This window comes from Manis pentadactyla, chromosome 10 (assembly GCF_030020395.1).
Source record: "Manis pentadactyla isolate mManPen7 chromosome 10, mManPen7.hap1, whole genome shotgun sequence".
Classification (NCBI taxonomy): Eukaryota; Metazoa; Chordata; class Mammalia; order Pholidota; family Manidae; genus Manis; species Manis pentadactyla.
Genome location: NC_080028.1, coordinates 103,546,590 through 103,564,097, shown reverse-complemented (window position 1 = coordinate 103,564,097; position 17,508 = coordinate 103,546,590). Strand labels below are relative to the sequence as shown.

The following is a 17,508-nucleotide window of genomic DNA, read 5'->3' as shown; positions in this document are numbered from 1 at the left end:
CTGGAACAGCCAGCCCCACAAAACAAGGTGCTTGCTGATGGACAGAACAATGCTGCCCAGTCCTTCCTCCCCAGCCTGCTACTGCTTCTCTGCCTCAGTACTGAAAAAGGGTCAGGAAGAGGGGTCTCATGACCCTGAGGAGCAAGACATGATTAACCAAGCATGGAAAGCATTGCCCAGTGGGAGTGATGTGGCAAGAGCACAGGTCTGGGAAACAGACATGCCTGAGCTCATACCCAACTCCAATATGAAGTAAGCTCTCGGCCTCGGGGAGACCTGTGTAAGGCCAGAGGTATAGTGTCTGGCATGCAGGCTGTGCAAGGATCAAGGATGATGTGTGTAGTTTCTGGTACCCATCAGTGCTTAATAAATATGTTTCCTTATTCCTACTGTCTTACATAGTTTTTAACAAGACCTAAAGAGGCACACCCTAGACCTCAGAGGCACAACAGAGGCCGCTCACAATGCCCTACAGAGGCCGCTACTCTCAAGCAAGCACACCTAAGATAAGTGTACTCGACAGATGCTGTGGCCTCCAGGCCGTTTCAGCACAGCCAAGAGGCCCATGCCTGCTCTGCCACCTTCTCTCTGTCCCATCTTCCCACACCTCCTTCGGCCTTGGTTACCAGGCTGGGGCACGGATGACCAGACTGTTTCAATGCTTTGCAGAACAAGGCAGCAAAGTGTACTGAGGTTGCCTTATGACATTAGAGAACTAGTATTGCACGTCGAGAATCAATACGTGTGTTTTCCCAGGCTTGTTCCTTAAAATGAGCCAGTAGCGGCTGGGTTTCAGAGCTGAGTAGGAAGTTATTTGGCTCAGGGCTTATAAAGTTTACACAGAATTTTCAGGAACCTTGAGAGACATGTCAGTAAGAGGCCTTGGCTCTTCCGCCTAAAGGGCAGCCCCGAGCGTGAGCACTGGGGCTCACAGGCTGCAGCCCCTAAGGACTTGGGCCACCTTCAGGCCCACCAGACAGCAGGTCAAAGAGGCCTGACCACTCTGGCTGCAGGAGTGGGCTGCGTCTGTGAGAAGCCCTCTCAACAGACAGAGCAGCAGCAGCTTCCAGGCACCAGAAGATTCAGAGACCAGCCAAAGGAGTCTTCCACCACCTCCTTCATCCGGCATTATTATCCACTTCTGCTTTCCTCTAAATGTTTGAGCAAACCTAGATTCGAATACCACCTCTTGGTGGGGGCAATCAAGGTTTTGTCTGCTTCCCAAGGATGGAGGTGGCCTGAGCACCCTCTTTAACCTAAATGCTCTATCTTCTTTTTTGGCATGCTGAGGGCAGGTGTTCTCTTTTCTCTCATAAAAATACCACAAAGTAGGTGAATGGTGTCACATGACTACATATGGCCTTTTCCTTTCCATTTTACAACTTGTATAAATCCTCTCTTGCCCCACCCGGCTGCAGAAACCACAGCAACGTGTCTTACCGGTACCATATCTTCCCCAGGCGAAGAAGGAACTGTGGCATGGCAATACCTAGAAACCCCAGGCAGGAATGCCATGCCTTTACCGGGGTCTCTGGGTCGCCTCTGATGTGCCACACAGGCTCCCACACAGGCTGGCCCCTGGCCCTGTAGTCTCAAGCAGGATCCTGCCCAGGCACAGGTCTCCAGTCCCGTGGTACCCAGCTGTGCTCCACCAGCCCCGGGGGTTTCCACAGAGGCACAGCCAGGCAGGCACCAAGCTGGGGCATAAGCAGCTTCAGCACATAACAGCCGTGAGAGCATCTCTTCTTGCTGACATTCTTACATGGCTCCCAGTCCGTGACCACACAAGAGGTCGGGGTGGTGCAGTGACGTGCCACTGTCACACAGTGGGCGGCGGAGAGCCTGGATCAGGGCGGGCCTGTACCCCCACTTGGTGCTCTAACCACCAAGCCATGCTGTCTCCTGAAGCACCTCTATGTGACTGATACGACCTAAGACTGGGCAGGTGGACATGCCATTGTTTAGCACTTTTGAAACCACTGCTGCAGCAGCTTGAGAGAAGGCAGGGAAGTTTTTACCTGCTCACCACCAAGGGAAGCTCCCCTCGGCACTTTCCTAAGTTGCCCTGCTCTCCACTGGGCCTGCACCTGACCTCACCAGCTCCTGCTCTGCCAGCAGCATCTGGGCAGACGCAAGGTTGACTGTCCTCCACAGCAGCTGATGGGAGGAGGCACCCACCTCCTCTAGGATCTGCAGCTGAGGAAGGGAGGTGGTGGCTACAGCCAAGTGGCCAGGTGAGATAAGCATTCAGCATGCACAGGCTAAAGAAAGACTTCACTGAGTAAACTGAAGGAAAACTATACTGAGGAGTGGGGATTGGGGCACAAATAGCAACTTATGTTTCTGGCTTGTTCAGATCAAGGCAAGTTGGAGGCGAGGAGACCAGGGAAGACTAGCTGACGGGCCTCATCCCTGATGCCTCTCAGCCCTTTTGCTCTGTTCCCACCACTGAAACCAGCAAGCCCGGGACCACATTGGTGGAAATGACAACAGGCTACCACTTACTTAGCACCTACTATGCACAGAACTGCACATGACCTTCAAAGACACCCCAGGGAAGCAGAGCAAACCTCTGCTGTCAGTGAGGAACCAACACTGAGCAACTACAGACAGCAGAGCCAGCATGGGACCCAGGGACGGACATCCTACCCATCAGGCAGCAGTGCCTTTGCTTACACACTTCCACAGCCTTCAGTTCTACAATGACCTGGCCACTCAGGTACCTCAGCCTGAAACCTGGGTGGAAACAGGCACCTTGGCCTGATACCCGGGTGGGAACGGATGCCTCGGCCTGATACCTGGGTGGAAGAGTGGCAGAAGGGCCGAGAACCTGAGGGAACAGAAGTGCCTATAATCTTGGGTTGGATGCTTGCTGTGGGGCCCCAGCCCCCCACCAGAGAGCCAGCGTCTCTTCCCACAAGCTGATATTCAGCAAGGAGGACAGACAGTGAGGGAGCAAATGGGAAACCCTGCCTCAGCCTCACCACCCACGCTCAGGGCTGAACCTGCACAGACGGGGTGAGGACTGTAGGTGAGCGTCATGAGTAACCCAAAGCCGAGGGGCTGCTCACACCACATGCAGGCCACCCCCCAGGAGCTGCTTGGCCCCATGCACTGACCAGCGTGACTGAAAAGGATGCCCTGGCCTGAGCTACAGGCTGTCACCTCTCTTAGCTGTGGTCACAGCTCCCAGTGCCCTCAGCCAGGGGTACACCCATCACCAGCCATCCCTTCCTCCTCCAAGTTCACAGGTCTGCAGGCCAACACTTGCCAAGAAGGGGTGGACAGGTGCCACCTCTGCCCTTGCTGATGCAGCTGACGCACCTTGGCCTTAGCCCACAGGGGTCATAACCCCAGGAGTCTCTGGCCCTGGTCTCTGCACCCACCTCTGATCTCTGCAGGAACCAGCCACTGGCAAGAGACCAGAGCCCTGGGTGCCTGGGGAACCACTGAAGCAGGAGCAGCTATCCCCCACACACTGCCAGAGGCTGGGTGGGGTCAAAGGACACATCTGACAACAGCCACAAGAAATCTGACAAGGCCTTCAAGGCCATGACAAGAAGAGGCTTCCAGAGACCCCAACCCAAGGGTGTTCCAGTATGGCCTAGCCAACGAGAGGGTCTCTGTGTGGAGAGATCCAACATCTGCAGCTGGGGCAGCCATGCTTCCAGTTCCAACACCTGTGCCCATGACCCAGGTACCTGGCGGCCATCCCTCCATCTGGCCACCCTGTCAAAAGGTGACAATCCTCACTGCCTTCTAGGGACATCGGGAAAGGGACTCATTCTGAGGGATGCTGTGTGTCCTCATCAGCCATCCTGCACTTGGGCAAGCGCCAAGAAAGCAGAGCAGTGAGGGTGAGGCCCAGGGTCTACAGTGATGGGAGATGACCTTGAGTGTTTAGATCTCAAGGTTACAAGGTCACGTCAAATATTCAAAGACTATTCAGAAAACAGACTACACCACTTAACTTTTGACTATGTTTGTAGCTTTTTCTGCATGTAAACTTTAAAAGCATTCATACAGTCACACTTATCACTCTGTCTTCTCTGGCTTCTAAGGTTTTGTGAACTATGGAGAAAGGCCTCTCCGAGGTAAGAACAAGTTTTCACATTCAAAGTAAAAGAGATCCGGAAGATCTGCTTTCTAGGCTGGACTCCACCTGTGACCCAGGGTGGACTCCTGAGCACAGCCCCCTCCTATGACTGTCCCCTGGGTGCTCCACGGCCCCCTGGCTGCTCCTCCACACAGTGCCAGCCCACATGGCACACCATCATGGCTACATTTCTGCATGTTCCAAAGCCCACACCTGCCCTGAAGCACCTGGTCACCTCCATGAGCTTTGCCTGGCTTAAGATCAGACCCACACAAGACCCCAAAGCTTGTGGGCAACCTGCAAATGCCCCTTCCAGGGCCCCCTGCTCTGTCAGTCCTCAGTGTCCCACTTGGCTCCCCACCATCCAGGCATCCCAGGGACACAGGCTTGGCCCAAACATGAAGAACTAGGCATATGGGTGGCTCTCTGACCAGCCCCAGCTGGCACCTCACACAGCCTTAAAGTGACCCTGATGACAATGCTCAGGAACTGGGGCGTACCTCTCCCCTCCCCACAGCCAGAGGGCTGCCAGGTCCTGCCAAGGAGCATGCTGGCAGCAGCAGAGCCAGGAACACAGCTGCTGTTCCCCCTGTGGCTGAGCTTTCTTCCTGCCCCAGAGGCCTTAGAGGCTTGGCCAGAAGTGGGCAGTGCTGCAGGGACAGGGGCTTCCAGCACTAGTGAGTGAGGGGCAGAAGGGACAAGCACACTCTTGGAAACCGTGTGGGATCACCCCAAAGCCGGCTGGTCAACCGCGGGTCAAGCTTCAGCCACTGTTAAAAGCAAGACCCTTGCCGACCTTATGTCCTGCCTCCAGAAGGGACATGGGTGCCGTGGCCTCCATCTCACAGTGGAAGACAAGGCCCCAGCCAGGAGAGGCCCAGAAGAGACAGATGGCCCTGGGGCCTGGTTGCAGACTGGGGACACGAGGGCTGAGCCCACCCAGCCAGTACCTGCATGCCAAGGGGACGGCTAGATGAACTGGGGACACACTGGCTTCCAGAGTAATTTCCCTACAGCAACTGCTGCAGAACCACTCAGAAGTTGATTTCATTCTGGGGATGAAAATTTCCAGTGCTTAAATAAAAGAGGGAGTATCACATTTTACCCCCTTCCCATTCCTTAACAATAAAAACTTATTTCAAAGATCCATGAATATGTAAATGCAATTTTAAATATGGAAATGCAAAACATGCAAGAAAACAGTCTGGGTGTGAACTATTAACGGCGTCTCATTCGTGCTGAAAAGAGACAGCACAGGCTGGGGAAGTGGCAGGCTGAGGAACCCCGGCGGCACTCCTGCCAGCGGAGGGGGCCTGCTCAGTCATGGGGGCAGCGCCGGGTCCGCGGGCTCCCTGGAAGAGGGGCAGCCAGTCCCACCCTGCAGCAGGGCCCCCTGCTCGCAGGGTGGGCCAGCCTCTGCTGCCAATGTCTGCTCAGGTCTGAGGCTCCCAACCCACTGCTGGCAACCTGCATTCCCGCCACCTCTGGGCCACCTCTGCTTTCCCACTGCTAGAGCACAGGAACCAAATCTAGTGTCCCCGCCAGCAGCCTCTGCCTGCCCCTGCCAGGAACAGAAGGACGGTGGGGGCCCAGGGCGACAGCTGGGTCCTTCCCCAGCCAAGCCAAGGTCAGGAGAGCCCAGTGAGGACAGGATTATGCCTCCCCAAGTGGCAGCGTGGGTAAACCTCACAGACTTGAAGCGCTGAGCACAGGGTAACCTGCTGTGTCAGGGGCAGAGCAAGCTGGATGGGAGCTCCGCTGGCACAGTCCCACCCAGAGGCTCAGAACCTTTGGGACTGCATGGGAGGTCCAGAGGTCAGCCAAAGACCTTGGCCGGCAGGGCCTGCGGTGGGACGGTACCCCCACCTCCAAGGTGCAGCACCCCTCACTGCATGCCAAAAAACAAGGCCAATGACCACCCCCCCATACAACAAAGCCTGCCTTCTTACAGGAGTCCTGATGCCGTCCCCCCAGGGAGCTCCACAGACCTTTAGGGGCCTTCCTGCAGGGCCCTGGCAGGGAAAGAAATGACCAGGCCTCTCTCCACTTGACAGGACAAGACCCTGGGTGACTAAGTCCCTGGCACTCACTGTGGGCCCCAGACACTTGGGAGGTCACCTTAAGTACAGAAGTGTGTCCCACTGCAGTCCACACAAAGCACCCACAACCAAGTGTTCACGCTTAGGAGCTGGAGGAGGGCTGGGCCACATGACTACCCCAAGATGACCACAAAGACCCACAGTGGAGAGGAGCCAACATGCCTGCCACTCTGCGGCAGGGACCAAGCACCTGGGAAAGCTCGCCTTTAGGAGGCGGACCCCACACACCTCCCAAGTGACCTGGACTCGAGCATGTGAGAAGTCCTGACCTCTCCCGTGAAGCATAGCCAATAAGTCTGGCTTATCTGAAGCCCAAGTCCTTGAATGGTACGTCCCCATACCCAGACCCCGGGCTGCTTCCCCGCTGGAGCCATGTGGGTGATCCTGTGCCGGGCCGGTGCAGCCAGACACCCGGCCCATTTGCGAGGAGCCAAGACTGCCCTCTGCACCCCAGGATGGACTAGATTCTCTCTTAAGGATGATACAGGCCTGGCCTCAGGGACAGAAGCCAGATGGTTACAGTCTGGAAAGTGGGAGCGACCCAAAGGGGTCTCCAGGCAGAGCTGGACAGGCCGTCGGTGCCCGCCATGGGCCTCACCCCACTGACCAGGCAGCGACCGAGGACCCAGAGGCCACGGCCCAGGGAGAGGAAGTAGAGGCTAACTCCAGGGAGGTGCCTGGACAGACCCCATGCACCTCCAGTTCTCCCCGCCACTGCCCTCAGCCTCCCTCCCCCACTCTCTCCAAATGGCCCCAAAAGTGACAGCCTGGCAACAGCACTCCCACGGGGGAGGCCGCAGGAGTATCTGAGGAGAAGCACCAAGTGGCTTCCAGTGCCTCAGGCACCACCTCCCGTCCAAACACCAGCACTGCAGGCAGGCATTGCGCCAGGGCCCAGCCAGCCCCAAAGGCCATGAAGGCCCAGGGGTCCTCTGCTGAACTGCGACTGTCCAGAAGCTGCTGGGAGGGGGACAGTCTGAGAAACCACAAGGCAGGCAGAGCCCAGAGGCTGTGCCCCCAGAGCGGCACCTTGGGGGTGGGGGGCAGGAAGGCAGCTTCGTGTTGGCACCGGGGCACACACGTGCCTCACAGCCGTAGCCACCCCAGGAGACCTCCCGCACAGAGGGTCTCCTAAAGTCCCCTCAGCTGACATGGCTGGGGCACCACGTGTCACAGTGGGAGATGGAGGTGGGCCCTGACGTCCTGAGGCCCATGTCAACAGGTGAGGGCCAGACTACACGGGCTGTGGGCGGCCGGCCCTCCCCACCCTCCTGCAGGAGGCCTGTGTGACCACAGGACCCCTAGTCAGCTCGCACCACCCACATAAGCCACTTTCCTAAGCTGGCAGGGGGCCACGCACTGCCTCCTGCCTGCACAGCCACCCCACCTGAGGAAGTAGGTGCTGTTATAACCCCCGTTTGGAGATAAAATGTAGCCCTTGCAGGGAGCCTGGCCCCACGTGGGCTTGTCATCATCTATCTGCTTCAGGCAGTGAGGTCCCCTATCCCCCAGAAGACATGCCTCCACCACGGTCCAGACAAGCACTGGAAGCACTGGGAGCCAGGTCGGGATCAGCCCAGGTGCAACCCTGAGGAGCAGTGGGGGGACACCAGCAGGCTCTTCACACCCAGGTCCTCCCAGAAGAGGGCCTTCGAGCCTCTCCAGGTGCTTCACCTGCACACGCCCACAGCCCACCAGCCTGACCGCAGCTTGTGCCCAGGCAGTTCCAGGTTGGAGGGTCCAAGCGTTCTTCCTGGGCCAGACACAAGCCCTGCGCAGCAGGACCAGGGTGGCGGAAGGCGGGGCAGCACTTGGTGGCAAGCACCCACCCTCTCTGGTGGTGTTCCAGCTCTGGGTCACCACGTATGCTATTTTCTGGTTTTGCTTTTATTTTTCCATTTCTGGCCAGACCTAACTCAAAAGGTGCTTCCACTAAGAAAAGCTCCCCACCAATTTATAGCCAGAAAATGAATAAACCTCTCCCTGAACACACACAAGGCTTCAGTGCCTCCATATTAGCATGAGTCCATGTATGCACACGTGCCTGAACCCCACTCAGATGGCTGTCTGCATCCTGTTCACCCCACCCTGCCCAGTACAAGGCAGACACTCTGTTGAGGTTTACAGAGCATAATGAGGCATTTGAGCGCTTTCAAGAGCCATGGTCTCAACCTGCCCACCTGCTCAGAGCTGCACTGAGGACGCTGCACATAGGCACCAGGAACAAGAACGACCTTCCCAGGCACCATCTGAAGGGAACTTAGGTAAGTCAGCTCTCAGTATGAAGTGGAACAGCAATTTTCTCTCTAGTGGGACACAGTTCTAAGGGTTTCCAGCCATGAATCTGCCACCACAGGAGGCACAGCAGCCACAGCGGGTGCCCATAGGCACTGCAACCAGGATGTGGCATCAAGAGCCAAGCAGATCCATGCCAGGTCAGCTGCAGGCGACTAGACGCACCAGCTCACCCCCTCAGCTGCTGCCCCACCAACCAGTCACACCTGGAGACAGAGGGCCTAAAGGAACTGGGAGAGAAATGGAGGCACCAGTCCAGACTCCACAGGCACCTGGGCGGGGCAAGGACACAGCAACTGCCTGCTGATGCCCCATCTGCCCCGTCCTGGCTGCATGAGGACACTGGAACCCCAAGAGCCACCATGCTGCCCACATCTTAGGGGAGAGAAGAGACATTTACTATTCACTCAACAAACACCTGCTGGGCAGGGATTCTGTAGCAAGCATACAATGCCCAAAGTCCCTGCCTTCTGGTGGAGTTTACAGGCTAACAGTGAGAAACACAGGATTAGTTATCAACCAACTGATCAATAAATGGATGGGTCAGATCAGTGCTCTGCAGAGCCTGGAAGCACGATGAGAAGGAAAAGAAGCTGACAGTGCAGCAAGACGGCCATGTTCACAGGGACCACCCAGCAGAAGGACGTAGATGTCCACACAGGCCAGGAGCAGAAGCCCTCTGTCAGGGGCACATCTGGAACCTCCCAGAACAGAAACCAGACTCCCCACAACTCTTGGCTCACCTAATCTGTAAAGAGGTCATGGGGTGGGGTGACTGGAGGGTGACTGGAGGGTGAGGGTAGCAGGGCCCCTGGGACACCAACAGACCGGGGCTTTCCTGCAAAGTGAAATGGAACACACTCCCACCCAGGGACACATGGGGGGACACACGTCCCAGGCAGACTGTCCTGCCCTGTGCGGAGCAGAGCCGGCTGCAGGGACAGAAGTGGGGTCAGGGGAGCAGCCAGGGGCTGCCTCATGATCAGGCGGAGGACGTGCTTATGGGCGTGGGGACAGTGGGCTGGCTTCGAGGTTCACTCTGCAGAGAGGGCTGAAACAGTCTCCTGGGATTGAAACAGGATATGGGGAAGGGCCAGAGCTTACAGTGCTCATGTCCAGAGCAAGGGGAGTCACTCACTTTCCATACCATATGCGTGAGGCATGGAAATCCTCTCTAGCGAGCTGCACCCAGGCCCGAGTCCCAGGGCTGAATACCACACCGCAGAGACGGTGCCACTCTGAAGGAGACAAGTTGAACAAATATGCATGTAATGAATGCAAACTTAATACACAATTCACAATCTAACAGAGACCAAATTTAGAGGGGAGTCAGCATAGGCCACCTGAGAAGTTAAAATTCAGCCAACACCTGATAACAGCGCCAGTGCTAAGGGGAGACGTGAGGAAGGTGCGCACAGGCAGCTGGGGGGTCTGTACTTACTCCTGAGATGGGAAATCACAAGTGGGTCCAGGGCGGGGCAGTACCATTTAATTTACAACTGAACACAATTCCCACAGACAGCTGTGTGGAAGTAGATGGGAGAAGGAGCAAGCACGGCAAACCGGAACACAAATTTCTGCCTCCTGAAGGGAAGGCAGCACGTTGATGGGCAAGAGGTACAGACTCATGAACACACAGGGAGCAGAACAGAGGGGACTCGCTTCCGGCCCAGGCACAGGACGGGGTGCCAGGGACAGGACATGCACACGAGTCTGTAGCAACAAAGTGTATGGCTGGGATAGCGGCATTCAGCTAGAGTTTGTGGTCTCTGTCTGACTCTTCGTTCATGAAATACTCTTAAGCCACGGCCAGGGCTATGCTGGACGCCGGAAGGTACCGGGAATGTGCAGACCAGACATCCAGCTGAGAGGGACAAGGGTGCAGGTGCTGTGGCGGGAGGGCGGCCCAGGACTCGGGATGGCCCCTCACAGGCTCAGACAGCCAGGGCTGCACACTGAGTAGCCCCCTCCCAACTCTAGACGGGGCTGCCCAACTGAGCCCCCCTCTCCAGCGAAGACACTGGTGCTGCTACAGGTCTGGAGGCTGCCGGCTCATCCTCTGGTGGGGGCACTCTCGCTCCAGGTGGCCTCTCTCTCCGGGGCCACCAGGACTGTGAGGGGACAGCCCATTTGACACCTTCTGCCAAAGCCCATCCCCACCAAGTGGCACCAAGGGCTGAAGGGACAGGAAGCACCCTGGCCCGCAACACAGCCCCCAGGGCCGCTCTTGTGGAGGTGGTAAATGTCAGGATGAGCGTGACACCCGCGGAGGGACTCACAGCTGTAGGAGTCCGTTCCAGTCAGGCCACCATGCTGCTGAGTCTCCGGGAGCCCACGGATGGTAGAGCTGTGCACGGTGGATGGGGCAGTGATGAGGCCCAGAGTCCGCAGACCTGGCTTCAGCTTCGGCCGTGCCGCCTCTGGGAGGAGTCTGCACACTGGCAGCTCCAGCCTGCATCTCATCCATCCTGTCCCAGTTCTCCCTGGCTGGCTGATGGGCTTCCCAATACCATCAGGCCCCAAACTGCCCTCAGGCCTCTCCTTCCTGCTCCTCCGCCCTGCGCTCCGTTGCCTAACAGGCAGGTGCACTGTCTCCCCGGCTCTTGCAGGCCTCACAGGGGCCTTTCCCTTCCCCGCCGCCTTTGCCGTTCCCAGGCACCAACAAGCCCAACCCTCCTGGTCTTCTCTGGTCACACACGGGACACACACATCTCGCCCCAACAAGCCCACAGAGAACTCACCACTGCCGTGTCCTCATCTACCCCTGAAGTCACACTTTGCTGAGCACCTCAGAACATGACAAATGACACAGGAGAAAATGATGGCCAGCTGACACTGTACAGAGGCTATTTAACTGACCCCATGACCCTGTCACCACCTGGACAAGTAAGGCAGAGAAGGGCCATGGGAACTGGCCAAGGACATGCAGCCCCATAGCCCCCCTGCCTGCACATCAGGCACAACGTGCCATGCACCAAGACGCACCGAGAGCCAGCCTGGGCATCGTCAATCTTCTGTGCCGTCACAGCCTCGCTGGCCTCTGGACAGCTTGAGCGCGCTATAACTCACACAGACACAGGGTGACAAGGCCTCATTATACACCGGATGGTCAGAGAGGAGAGCTAAACGCTCTGGACAAACAGTGGGAAAAGAGCTACATTAAAAATTATGACTGTTAAGATGAGCTTAGCTCACCCCAGAGAGATGACAGAGAAGCCCATCCACTGGCGATGCCTGGGCTGGTTCTAGTGGCCACGGCAGAAATGTTCACAGAGCGCCTGTGGCCACATCAGTTGGTGGCTTCTCACTTACTTCTACAGTGGCTTCTCGCTGAAACCCACTTCAAGAAGGGGGCCAGGAGCTTCACACAGAGAGCTCATGGGCCAGGTCCACTGCAGCAGAGGAACCAGTGACAAAGGGACCCTCTGCAGCCACGTCAGACACTTCACAGTGACGTGCACTCCATCCTCCAATGAGCCTGGCGGAGATCCACAGACAGGCAGCCATGGGCTCCAGGGGTTTCTACTACCTTCTGGCTCCTAACCTGGAGCTGGGCTCCTCCACTGACTGGCAGAGGGAAATGGCAGTACCCACCTGGCAGCCTGAGGGTGAGGCGCACAGCCTGGAGCCTGGGCCACAGCTGCTCCACAACCACCACGGCTCTCACCAATGCCACCGCCCCCGCTGCCCATGCTTATGGGGGACACTGAATCCCAGCACCCCAACAGGTTCACACCAGGGTCCACGGTGCCATGGAGCTGTACCCCAAGGGCCACAGATGGGAAACAGCACAGGCCCAGCCCGGCCCACGCAGCCCTCTGCAGAAAGGGAGGCACCCTTCACCACCCTACAAGCTGCCAACCGGAACTCTGCCCGGACCAGGAACATGGATCACACCACACCTGTATATCATTAGGCATTTCCTGAGTGCTCCTGATGACCAGGCCCACCCTCACCTTTCCACGTCATTCACATGGCAAGCGCCAGCCCCACTCTGACACAGGAGGTGTGTTCAGAACTTAACACGCATGACACTAGCAACTAAGTTCCTCCCCACCTGCCGTAGGAGGAAGCAGCCCTGCCCTGAATGCATAGGGCTCTGGACATCGGCCTCTGAAAGCCCGGTCCAGCCAGGGAAGCACAGGCCCACCATGAGCTTCCGGTCTGCAAGCATGACAGTAAGGAAGGTGAAAGTCCCAGTCACACACAGGGTGGAGGGCAGAGCCAGGAGTCACCAGTGACAGGGAGTCAGGAGCCAGAACGAGGTGTGGAAATGCTCTCCTCCACCCAGGCTGGCAGGTGGCCTGGCACGTGGCCAGAGGTATGACATCATCTTATCCCCAGCAAAGTGGGCAATGGCTTTCCCACCCAGCTTCCATGCTGTGCAGGACGCTTTCTGCCCTCATTATGGCAAGTTGGCATGAGACCCCCCTTACCCGCTCTTGCTCGCTCAGCATGCAGCAGCAAGTGCCACTCTGCCCTGACAGAAGCGGGCAGGTAGCTATGGGAAGAGGCTGAAGAGCCCTGGGCCAAGGTAGCAACTGCGAGGCCTCAGCAAATGGGACATGCTCAGAAGACAAAGCCCACAGGAGTCCCTCTCGGGCCTGGGCCCACGGGTTTTGGATGAACATGCACTTCAGGACTCTGCCTAAGTGAGGAGCGCCACCGGGGCATGGCCCGGACCCCCTCTGCGCACCATTGCCAAGATGTCTCTTCCCACGTGACCTTAATTTCTTGAACCAGTTGCTCCAACCTCACGAGACATCCTGGCCCTCCACAAAGAACGCCATGACAAACGGCAATGTTGCCTGGCTGCCTACAGGGACTGCAGCGCCCAACCCCAGGGTATAAAGAATGCTGGGTTACATGGCACCTGCCATCCTGGCCAGTACAGGCCTCCCAGGCACAGCATGCCTGCCAGCAACCCACAAGGCTCGCACACCAGAGTCTGTGATGATGTATGAGGCAGAACTGCCCGACAGCTCCTGATCATCTGAGGCCTCAAGAACTTCGGGCTTTCTGAGCTGTGCTCCCATGTGAGATAGAGTGCAGGCAGGCAGTGGGCCTGGTGCCTGGGCACAGGAGCGCACCACTCCATCGCACCACTCTATCTCCACAGATGCCTGTGTACCTCCTGACACCAACATCCCCAGGCCCCAAGGCAGGTGCTGGCACACTTCATGCCACCTCCTAAGGTCTGTCCTGCTGATGAGGGGAAGCACAGAGCTCTTCCGTGGGATGCCTGAGAGTCACCTGGCCTCGCGAGGCTGCACTGGCTCTCAGTGGGAAACCAAGGGTCCTGAGAAGGGGCCCATGCAGACCACCTGCCCTCTGGGGAGGGCTGCTCCCTGAGGTAGAGTTCCTGCCCAAGCCACCCCCAAGAAGAAAGAGATGGAGGGCTGAGCCCACACAACACCAGCGCCGGCACAGCTGGGACCTGCATGAGGGAGCCACTCCTCGCCATGGCTCTCAGACATAAAGGCTGACCTTCCTGCTGCTGGACAAAGCAGGTACTTTTAGAAAATATCTCACAGGTTGGCAGGAAGAAAATGGAGACAAGTTCCCTTTCTCCTCATAGTTCATTCTATTTCAAATTCAAAGTAAAACAAAGAAGATTGCCTAGAAAAATGGTAAAGCTTTAGTTTCAAATCAGTCTCAAAGCCCGTTTCATCTTAGAGTAGCTTTGAAAGCAAAAGGCGATCTTCATCATTTGAGGTCTTGAAACTAAATTGATGTGATTGTGTCTAACATAACCAGATACTTCTCAAAGCCAATTTTCAAAGTGACAGCAATCCCAAAATGAGAAAACCTTCCTCTGGCTACCACTAAATTATTAAAGCCCCAGCCCTACTGAGGGACGAGGCCGCAGTGGGCCATCAGGGGTAAACAGGCTGACTGGCTGGGTCGGTGCTGCAGATGCTCCCGCCTTTGCCAGGGCCCTCTGCCCAATGGAGGGCCCGGCCTCACTCCACAGCCCACACTCCCCAAGTGCTCTGAGCAGGAGCAGAGCCACCGCTAGTCATGGGAACGCTGCTATGGTGTTAAGTGGTCTGGGGCAGGCACATAATCCCATTTGGGCCACTGAGGCTAGAGGGTGCATCTGCTGGCAGTGGGGGTCCTAGGAAAGGTTTCCTGGTTCCAAAAAGAAAACCCAAGAAAAAGGCAGGTGGATGTGACCCCCAGAACCTGGGAAGCTACCCTGCCTGGGCACTGGAGGGCATCAGGAGACAGTATGGATAAGGCTGGGGTGGTTCTATAGAAAATAAGTACTGGGCTCGGTCCCCATTCCTGGCACAGAACTCCTACACCCTCGGGATTTTGAAGTAGCAGGAGCATTGTTTCTTATTGCTGATAAGCCCCTTTCAATCGCACTGGAGGCTGTGCTGATGGGGTGCTCTGGGCGCCCACAGCAACCTCAAGATGGGGACTGGGCACCAGAGGAATGGACTGCACAACTTGAGGGTCAGACTTCCAGGGAAGGGGAGGTGGGTGGGGGCTGAGTCCATCACCAACAGCAGGGACCTAACCCAGCATGGCAACTCCACAAAAACCTCTCAGTGACAGGACCCAGGCAGCTCCCAAGTCGGTGGACTGCAACACCGAGGTGCCTGAGGGTGGTGCCGGGAGAGTTCATGGAAGTTTGTGCCCCCACACATCTGCCACCTGCTGTTCTGAGTCACACCTTTTGTAGTAAGTCAGTAATTGTAAACAAAGTGCTTCCCAGAATTCTGAGAATCATTCTAGTGAATTATAGAACCTGAGGGGGGATTGAGGGAGCCCCTGAATTTGTAATCAGCCAGGCAGGAGTGCAAGAACCTTGGACTCCATACCATGGCTGGTGTCTGAAGTGGGGACAGTCTTGTGAAACGGAGCCCATCTGTGGGGTCTGCTGTCTCTGGCTGGGGGGGCAGTCAGCCAGTTACAGAAGTGGTGTCGGAAAACACACCATGTACCTGGCGTCAGGAGGACACCGCCTAGCTCACAGCCCTGGAAGGAGTCTCCCAGCTGCTGCCCACCCCTGGGCTTCCTGCCCGCCAAGGAGGAAACAAACTTCCTCAGCACATAAGCCACAGGGCACGATTCCCGTTACGTGCGGCCCAAGGCTCCCGTCTGTCCTGAGTGCACAGTGCACACAGCTGCGTTTACCCCGAGGTCCGGGTCTGCATGCCATCAAAGAGCCCCCAGGAGCCCGTGCACCGCGCAGGTGGGAATGCTCCACGTGTCGGCTCTCACTCCCCCAGGCAGACCCCAGGCACCCAGAAGCCAGCAGTCAGCTGGCACGTGGTTGGGATAATGTTATCTTGCTGCCTCCACTGAGTCTCACCGCCCCAGGGCAGGGACACGCCCTGAAGACCCAGCGCCCACTCACAGGGGCTCAGGCCACTCAAGCCAAACCCAGGGCACCCCCTCACTGACCCCAGCTTTCCGAGGCAGATGTACCCCTGTGAGCACGCGGGCTGCCAGGCCTACCTGCTGGTGATGGAGCTGTTTCTGTCCTTCAGGGAGAGTTCTCGCTGCTGCAGCTCAACAATGAACCTGGAAAGGTCTTCCGGGGTCCTGTGGGATCAAGCACACACACACTCAGCAATAGTCGCTCCCTGGAGGGGACCTGAGTCGGCACATGAGGTGACCACCAAAAGCCATGCCAGCTGCTGACAAGCCGAAGCCATGTGAAGTCGCATGGCCGCTTCCCAGGGCTGCGTGTGCGGCGCAGCACATGCCGCGACCGAGGCTCAAACCACAGCCTATCACTAGCCTCCCAAGATCGTCAGTTATTTTTATAAGCTGTGATTTTATTTCCCCTGTAAAAACAGGGTCAATACACAGCAAAGTGTCACTACGCAGAAAAAATGAGAACACAGTGGCAAGGCTGCTCCACTGTACAAACCCAGGGTACAACCTCCATCACTCGAGGACACGGGATCCCTGAGCAACACAGTCACGCCAGCACACCTCGAGAAGGGCGCTACTCTGAGCTCTCTGCAGAGGCCCAGCTGTTCGTCCCGCCGACAGCCTAGGAGGGCGCCCCACCACCCCAGTGCAGAGTGGGAAGCTGAGACCCCCACTCCTGCCATCTGTGCTGCTGCACAAACTTCAGATTAGTTTTATAGAAGACGGTGTACACAAGGAGCCATTTAAACCAGCAGGTGCAAGTAACATGGGAAACACTCTTAAATGCTAATGTATTTGGTTCTTTTTAACAACAGCAACAAATATACATTATGTATGTACACACATACACACACACACACAACCAGAAAATAAGGTTAAGTGCAGATTAACCAGATTAATAACCTATCTGTGGAGATAAGAATTGGGAGAAAACAAGTTTCTTGTTTAGAAAAACCAGGAGTCACATCTCAGCCTCACATTCCTGGTATTTTTTTATTTTTCAAATTTTCTATAATTTCATTGGGGGAACTTTCTTCAAGACTTTTTAACCTGTACTTTCTAGCTGTGGAGACGGGACACAGTGAGCAACTCTGACAAGGTGAGCCCGCCCCACGACATGGCTCTGTGGGCTGCTCCCAACAGCGGCCACAGGGGGGCCACCGCGAGGACGTCCTGGGGCCAAAGGACTTGCTCCTGCACAGTGACTGTTCACCCAAGCTGAGCATGGGAAGCTCCACTCAGCCTCCAGGCTTAGAGATGAACGTGGGCTGCCCCTGGGGTCAGCCGGCACTGTGCATGGAGACAGAGAGGCAGGCACGGGTACAGTGTGCAGTGCCCCAGGTTGGCCTGCGCCTTCTCCGCCCGCGCTCTCTGAGCCGCACAGGTTGTAGGATGAGCACAGGGAGGGTGGCATAGGCCGTCCTCCAAGGCAAGGGCAGAGAGCCTGAGGCTTTCACACCATCGTTGCTCAGGTCGAGGGCGGCACTGGAGGCACTGGGAGGGTACAGGTGACCAGATGCAAGACAAGGAGGCAGCCCACGGGAGCAGGGGACTGATTCCTGGGCCACAAGCGGCCATCACATGTTCGGGCCTCAGAGCACTGAGTGCAGGGAGCAACAGGCACCC

General features: G+C 56.8%; 1 protein-coding gene across 7 annotated transcripts in view; it reads right to left on the bottom strand.

The window, feature by feature from the left end:
* MAD1L1 (mitotic arrest deficient 1 like 1) overlaps window positions 1–17,508 on the bottom strand; it is a 415,678-nt gene that overhangs the window by 309,597 nt on the left and 88,573 nt on the right. For 6 of the 7 annotated variants that reach the window (XM_057487452.1, XM_057487450.1, XM_057487449.1 and 3 more), the window contains one exon: window positions 15,961–16,047. The exons of the other annotated variant lie outside the window; for it this stretch is intronic. In XM_057487452.1, coding sequence (XP_057343435.1) covers window positions 15,961–16,047 — 87 coding nt within the window. The remainder of the gene's footprint in view (window positions 1–15,960; window positions 16,048–17,508) is intronic. 7 annotated transcript variants of the gene reach the window in all.